Source organism: Eucyclogobius newberryi, unplaced genomic scaffold (genome assembly GCF_026437365.1).
Source record: "Eucyclogobius newberryi isolate DKJ021-1_F unplaced genomic scaffold, fEucNew1.0.hap1 SCAF_17, whole genome shotgun sequence".
Classification (NCBI taxonomy): Eukaryota; Metazoa; Chordata; class Actinopteri; order Gobiiformes; family Gobiidae; genus Eucyclogobius; species Eucyclogobius newberryi.
Window position 1 is genome coordinate 15,304,063 of NW_027315801.1, and position 8,162 is coordinate 15,312,224.

Here is an 8,162-nt window from a genome sequence, read left to right on the forward strand (position 1 = left end):
CCCGATATTAAGATATTTCAATCAACCTTTTGTACGCCGTTATCTTTTATTTGGTAGCAAAGGCGGGCAGGGGGAACATGTGCCGAACATTTTTTTTTTTTTTTTTTTTTTATTTCCTCTTGTAATTTTATACTCCTTAGCACCTTAGTAAAACAACCGTGACATTAGCTTAATGATAAATATTAATAATTACATATCAATTGTGTTTAGCACAAAATAAAATAACATGGACCTTATTACACAAACAATTACAATTGTGCTTTATGCAACATAAAACAGACCTTGTGCCTCTTCAGAGGGGCAGCTAATACAAAAACCATGTTGATTTTGCTCCATGTTAAAGGCGTAATGGACGATTTTTCGGCGATTTGAGAACTCCGGTGGAAGTGCGCATGCGCACTCCCCCGTGCGGACTGATACATCACACACGTGCGTTTGTTTATTAGCGCAACGGATCACATCGCATCTCTCGTCTCCCTTAGATTTCCGTCTCTTATGAGTCAGCTCGAACTGTCTTTCTCCGTTTTCATTTTGTCCTGTACACTGAGGGAACTACATTATGATAGATCCAAGCGCTTAGACACGCGGAAACGAGCCGCACGAGGCTGCAGGTGAGCGGTAGGTGTTATGATTGATACGTGGCAGGACTAATCGGCAGTCCACGCCACGAGGAAACGAGACTCAGATTTGGGCAAAAAAAATCATCCATTCAACCTTTAACTTTTTCTGCTCTTTTTTTTTATGTCAAGCTAATTTACGCCAAAGCGGTAAACAGAAAGTGGCTCTTCAAAATAAAAGTGTACTCTCTAAAACAGGAATTTGATTGTCGCTTCGTATAGTTGAGAATTGACAACATGTGAAATGAAATACATTTACAGGTTTTAGCAAAAGAAAATACACAATTGGTTAATACACGCATATTTATAAAAAACATCTGAAAATGTGAAAAGATTAACAATATTCTTCGAAGTCTGGCTGGCAGTGACTGCGCATGATTTATAGGGCAATGATAAGGTCCACAGTGGCAAAAGAAATGGAATAAGGAAACTAAATGGAGGCACTATTTTGGTTGTCAACCCTAAATTCGAAATACCAAACTTTTGTTGTCATCTAGCGGAATGAATCCAGTGAAAATAATACGAATGAGACTGGGCCATTGTGGGCTTGCAGCCAAAAAAATCTTAGGTAAACATCAAACTAGTTTGTGTCAGCATGGGCAGTTGGAAACTGTAATATATTGTATACATGGCTTCACGGTGACATCATCATCCGGATCACTTGACCTAGTAACGTGCGCCGTCATTTTGCGAGGGGGAAACAACACCTTAACTACGGCGTGTCATACGGTTACGCAAAGCATTTGGAGCATCAGAAAAGCATTGTTATGAGCTGAAGATATCACATGCTGGGCTAAAATGTAGTTCTTACAAGATACCCGAAGGTTTGTGGGCAAACGATCCAACAGGCTGCCAAATGTCCAATGGTCAGTCATTTATGAGTACCTGATCGAGACCCCCGGCGTCTACACCAAAGAGGGCATGAGAAATTACAAAAGATGACTACCTATTTTTCGAGGTAGGAATATAGTCCTATAAAAGTTTTCTGAAATTTGAAATGAGGTAGCATCATGAGCTTGTGTCAGCAGAGAAAATACATCTAGTTTGATAATGAACAGTAATTATGCTAACTGGGCCTACATGAACTAACCGTTTATAAAATGACGACTGCAAACGTAACTCCACTTTGATTTTGGGCTCCATGTCTTGCCATCCTCGACTCGTTTGATCGCTTGTAGCCACTGAGTTCATACTTGACCTTTCACTGCTGGTCTCCTGTAGAAGGAAGCCTCTTTGTCTTACCAAGCATGATTTGAACATGCAAAAACTGAGCAACTTTTTGGCATCTTTTAAGAATGTTTTCATCTTGCAGCAATTCGGGGATAATTGACAAAGCAGTGATTAAGTTTGTCCTATCCACCAACCTACATTCTAGAATATGAAGTAAAATGATCTATCCTAATCAGATAGGGCAGCATTGCGCTAAACCAGCGTACAGCCTGCCGGAATTTATTCGAAGAAGAAGAACTCACTTCCTGTTTCCTCCTCGAGCCACGTGAGTCTGATCCAAACACGGCATGAGCTGATCTACTGGTCTACTGCGCGTTAAACAAACCATGCCAACAGAAAACAGAAAGATCCTGCACTGACACCACCACCGTCACCATGTCCCTGTACGTGAAAGCCGCGGAGATCCTGGAGAAAGCAGAGCAGAAGCGCGGCGCCCTGAAGACTCTGGTGTACGACAGCAAGTTCAGCCACATCAAGCAGCTGTTCGCGCTGGTCTTCGAGGCGCACAAGTTCTCCGCGGTGCTGGAGGAGGTCATCCGCTCCACCAGGCTCCTGAAGCTGACCAAACTGCGGCTGCCCCTGGCCAAAGTGCTGGTGTACGACCTGCTGCTGGGGCCGGGGCTCAAGTGCGGCGGGACGTGGAAGGCTGCCCTGCTCAAGCACCGCGGCCGGCTGCAGGCGGCACTGGCCCGGATCAAAGTGCGCCAGGGAGTGAGCGACAACCAGGATCTGATCCCAGTGAGTGTCCAGCGGAGAGAAGAGGACCGTCTGCCCAGGTACGACCTGCTCTGGACGGGCAAAGCCTGACTGTATTTGTCATTTGACCGGATATAAAGACACAAATAACATCTAACTAAACAAAAGTTGACAGACTTCTAAAAACAATGTAGAGTACAGATGCCAAAGACTTCAAACAACACAGATTGAGGCCTGCCATACAGACAGGAACATGTTACAAGTATAAGGTGGAACATTTCCTATAGATTCCTAATGTTTTTATCGATTTTTTGTTGTGTCCCGTATTATGAGCAGCCACGTTTGCCTTGGCGTACAGATCATCTGTTTTGGGTCTTGCAGTGTCTTTTTAAAATGCTCATTTTTGTTTTTACACTTTTATCTTTGAGTCGATTCCATTAATTAAACCGATTTCCAGGAAAACTGTTAAATGGTATAAACAAAATGAAGGCACCTTAAATATTTTTAATCTAGGAGCCTTCAGTTACAGAATTTCAACCTTTATTTGGTTGATAATATATTTGTGTATATCTTGACTAGTTGATTACTTAAGTGCTAGCTGCAGCAGCTCTAATGTAAACACCACCTCTATATTATACCATATACCATATACCATATATATATATATATATATATACACTCACCAGCACCAGTGACCCCGTCTTATCCTGCTCTGCATCTTCTGCAGCGCTCGTCATTCCCTAACCTAATATCTTTATCAATATATATCATTCATAATTGTCTTACATTCATCATCTTCATCCGAGTCTCTCTCTAGGTTGAAGTAATGTTTTAGTACCCTCCTGTCTCCCACTGCAGGTTTGTGCGCGTGAACACTCTGAAGACTAATGTGGACGACACAGTGGACTACCTGAAGAGAGAAGGCTTCATGTACCGCGGTCAGGCCAGAACGCTGGGCGACCTGGCGCTTAAAGGCAAACACTTTGCACGGGACATGGACATACCAGAGATTCTTATATTCTCCCCCAAAACGGCCTTCCACGAACACTTCCTGTACAAAGCGGGCCACATCATCCTCCAGGACAAAGCCAGCTGTCTCCCCGCCCACGTGCTTGCCCCACCCCCGGGCAGCGTGGTCCTGGATGCCTGCGCCGCGCCGGGGAATAAGACCAGCCATCTAGCCGCGCTCATGAAGAACCGCGGCAGGCTTCTGGCGCTGGATCTGGACGTGAAGAGGTTGTCCACCATGTCCACGCTGCTGCTCAGAGCTGGAGTGACCTGCCAGCAGCTCAAACACCAGGACTTCCTGAAGGTGGACCCACAGAGCCCAGAGTACAGAGACGTGGAGTACATCCTGCTGGACCCCTCCTGCAGCGGCTCAGGTACAAACACAGGGTTTTCAATACCTTTTTAAATATGAACGCAAGCACTAGTCCGGGGCCCTCATCTTGACCCTCAGCTTAGCCTAAACCAGAAACATGGGAGTTAAAGGTAATAACTGTTACTTTTAGTTCCCACAGGGATAAGCAGAACAATCATATCTGGGCCTGGGAGGCCATTATCCGTCATATCCTAGAGAGAAAGGATCTATAGGAGCTGCTTTCTGATTGGATAATAGACCAAAACACAGAGTAAACAAACGATATAATAGTCATTCACATTCACATATTTATTCAGGGTAAGTTCAGCCAGCTTTAGAGTACAAGAGAACTTAAGCAGGTCCAAATCAGGGGCAAAACGAAGCAAAGTACATGTCCTGTGTCCTGTGTGTGGTGCAGGGATGCTGTGCCTGAGGGAGGAGTCGGACACAGACCACGCCCGGCTCACTTCACTGGCAGCGTTTCAGCTCAAGTGTCTGAAGCATGCTCTGAGCTTCCCTCGTCTGAACAGACTGGTCTACTCCACCTGCTCCATCCACCAGCAGGAGAATGAGGACGTGGTCTCTGCCTGTCTGCAGGACCACAAACACTTCAGGTACATGTGCTCGGACATTTGGCCCTTACACTGCGATAGGACTGGGGTGTTCATGGACCGCCCTCGTGCCATCTTCAGGAGTCCCCCTCCTTTCACAGCATGAAAAAGTGTTGAGGTTTTTGTGGGCTAGTTTGTTTTATGTCTAAGAAATAAATAGTAAAAAAGAAAAAAATAGTTTTTAACCTGCGCACACGGACATTTTGTCCGTTTAGCGCCATGGCGTTATGTTGTTTCATGTTTTTTGGTAATCAAGCGCATAAGTAAACAGGAAAGGGAAATGCTGTGCTGTGTCCCTTTTAAAAAAATGGCAATAATTTATAGAAATAACTAATGATAGTTTTGTTTATATGGTATGCTGGCAACATTCAGTTTATATTATTGGTTACAGGCATTACTGCACACATCTATGAAAGGAGCACAAGGGTTAAACCATGAACCGTGACCAACGCTTAACAAGCTGAACCCTTTTGCCCGGGTTATGATTCATATCTAGACTTGTAATACACAATTGTTCCAGCAGAGGGAATAGTGTTTCTGGTGGTTTCTCGCTTGCGTGTTTCCTTGGAGATGTTATTGTTTTGCCTGAAATGGATACATCTCCATGGAGACAAGCGGCTCAGGTTACAGGTCTAAGGTCTCATGTACAAAAATGTCACGTGATTTTCCACATTCTATTAAAAGACGCGAGCGAAAGGCGGCGCGGCGCTCGCACAGTGATCTTAGGGTGCTGCGGCGCTCGCTCGCGCGGTTGGGCGTGAAATGAGTGGGCGCAGTGGTGCTTTTCGCGGTACCGTTTGTCCCACCGCCATCCTTCAACCTCAGCCCAGCGAGAACACTGTAGTCAGAAGTTTAATAAATGTTTTCAAGTTATTTTTTAACAATCCCAAATAAAACTGTTAATTGAAGACCCAATGTTCTGAATTAAAAAAGATGTGTTCCTCTGGCTGTGCAGGCTGGTGTGTGTGCTCCCCCAGTGGCCAGAGAGAGGACTGCAGCCCCTCCCTCAGTGCCTCAGGGCCAGTCCCACGTCCACACGCACACACGGCTTCTTTGTGGCTCTGCTGCAGAGATGCAGCGAGACGGACCCAGCGGAACCGCCTGCTCCAGACAGGTAAATACAGGATTACACCTCCAGTGGACTGCATCAAGTATGAACCGGGCTTGAACCAAGACTGAATACTAGGGCCACAAAAACAAAGTTGTGTGTTTCCTGTAACCCGACCGACCTTCATTTCAAAATAAAGAGAACCCGACCTTAAACATTTGATTGCATATTTACTGGCCTTACGTTTCGAGAATGTCAAATTGTGAGAGCGAATCCTAAAGCTGCGGGAAAAAAATCATCTGTGGAGATTGTATGATATGAAAATCACTGCACTTTTGATCAGTTTTTGGTCAGCGTGCAGACTGGCAGTCATGGCGATTCCCACTACTGCTGGAAATGCTTATTAGCAAGTAATCCATTTGGTCAACGAGACTCCAAAGTACGGTTGGGCACTTACAAGCATTGGTGCTTTGGAAAACTTTTTGGGACAAGTGGATCTACACGCGCGCAGGGCGACAGCTCTGTTGCGGCGTGTCCGCATTTATCTCACCGGTTAGATGAACTCACCGGATGCGGGAGACAGGGCGGGACTTTTTGAACCAAAAACACTAGGCCCGCTTTACTTGTGAGCTTTAATCATATAATCGTTTTATGAGCAAACATCTTTCACAAACGTGCTGTGAGTACAGCGCCAGATCAACTCTGGTACTTACAGCTGTTCAGAGCAGCGACCAAAAATTGTGGTTTGTCGCCGTGAGCAAACCAGTAAGGACTGGTCACAGAGCGATGTTGTGTTGCCTGTGAAAGCACGTGTGACGCAGTGATTAGAAATTACAAAACCGCTCATTTCCTCATCGGAGCTACGGAGTGAATAGGAGCCAAAGCCCTGCCCCGTCTCCCTCATCCGGCGAGTTAATCTAACCAGTGAGATAAACGTGGACACACCGCAACAGAGCGGTAATTACTAGATCACTATTTAAATCAATATCTGCAAACCAAAAAGGCCACTTCAATGTGAAGCGCTCACTTCTGAGGAAAGAAAACTGTCTGTAAAACCTGTTCATGGATTTAAAAATACATTTAATAAAAAGAAAATGACAGTCCGACCTACCGACCTGGAATTTTTGTTTTGCCTAAGGCACCCTTCTAATCTATATAATACAGATTTGATAATATCGTTAAACCGTTAATATCTTTGTGTATTTCCAGTGTTGTTGCAGTGGAAACGCCGTGCCCCAAAGCTGGACGCAAACGAGCGGCTGAGTCGGAGCCTGAAGTGTCGGACACAGAGGACCAGCCGGAGTCTGCCGGCCCCCCGTCTGCCGGCCCCCCGTCTGCAGGCCCCACTGAACCGACTGAACCAGGACCTGCCCAGAGGAAAAAGAAGAAAAGAAAGAAGAAACCCAAGGCTCCCGGAGCATCAGATCCGGCCATACAGTGACACACGTTTGGACTAGACGTTGACATTTGTGAGTGTTTGCATTTATGACCACAGTGTTCACTAATAAAGCTGCTACGTTTAAACAGAACTGGGACTCTTTCTGAGCATTCATCTCCACCTGTGCGTTCTGAAGTTTGACCACCAGAGGGCAATATCTTTAGTTGTGTGCTTAAAGAAACTAGTACATGATTTGTCTTCATATGTACTTTGGTCCTTTGAGAATGTAACACCTTTTTCTGTCAGTGGTGTGATGTGTCTTTGTAGTAAAATGCAAAAATAATAAATACAAATAAATCAGATGTACATGATGTCATTTTGCAAGTTCTCCTGATATAAATACTCACCATCTTTGGAGGAAGAAGGATGAGTATCCTACTGAGGGCCTTACAGTAGAAAAGCGCTATATAAATGTGACCGTCCTTACTGTGAAGCATAGAGGTGGAAACATCATGCTTTGGGGTGCTTTTCTGCACAGGGGATACGACGACTGCTATATTAAGGAGAGAATGAATGGAGCCATTTATTATGAGATTTTGCACATAAGCCAGGAGAACCAAGCATATCAAGGAACACATTTTGTAAGATCTTTTCTTTTGAAGATGAATGATTTTGTACATGGTCCCTGACAAATATAGACTAAACTAGGATCTGGAGTGGACTTTTCAGTCTCAGACCTAAATCCAATAGAACATCTTTGGAGGAAGCTGAAACTGTGTTGCTCAGCGACAGCCCTGAAACCTGACAGATCTAGATAAGATCTGTGTGCAGGAGTGGGCCAAAATCCCTGCTGCAGTGTGTGCAAACTTGGTCCAGAACTACAGGAGACGTTTGACCTCTGCAATTGTAAACAAAGGCTTCTGTACCAAATATTAACACGGAAGTGGAAACGCATCTACAGTGAACATTTCAGACCTCTCTGCTGTGGTGTGACAGGTGATGTTAAAATATGCCTAATACAAAACTACATTTAAAAGACACCAGAGGAGGATGGTTAAATGTATGAATGAAATAAACCGGAGTGGTTTTTAAAGGACAATGTTTAAACGCTCTCGTGCTCCTGACTCGAGCTGTGCGTGACTCATTCAAATGGCTCCTACATTATTATCCAACAACGCTGTGGATTTGGAGTCAGGGTTTAGGATGGATGTGAAGGAGACTA

General features: G+C 44.8%; 1 protein-coding gene across 1 annotated transcript; it reads left to right on the top strand.

Moving 5' to 3' along the window:
- The first annotated feature begins 2,114 nt into the window (after positions 1 to 2,114).
- nsun5 (NOP2/Sun RNA methyltransferase 5) lies at positions 2,115 to 7,091 on the top strand. Its single transcript, XM_072449269.1, has 5 exons — positions 2,115 to 2,623; positions 3,402 to 3,925; positions 4,322 to 4,517; positions 5,470 to 5,628; positions 6,772 to 7,091. Exons 1-5 carry the CDS (start codon positions 2,223 to 2,225, stop codon positions 7,001 to 7,003), a joined length of 1,512 nt encoding a protein of 503 aa, XP_072305370.1. The 5' UTR covers positions 2,115 to 2,222; the 3' UTR covers positions 7,004 to 7,091.
- Positions 7,092 to 8,162: the final 1,071 nt, after the last annotated feature.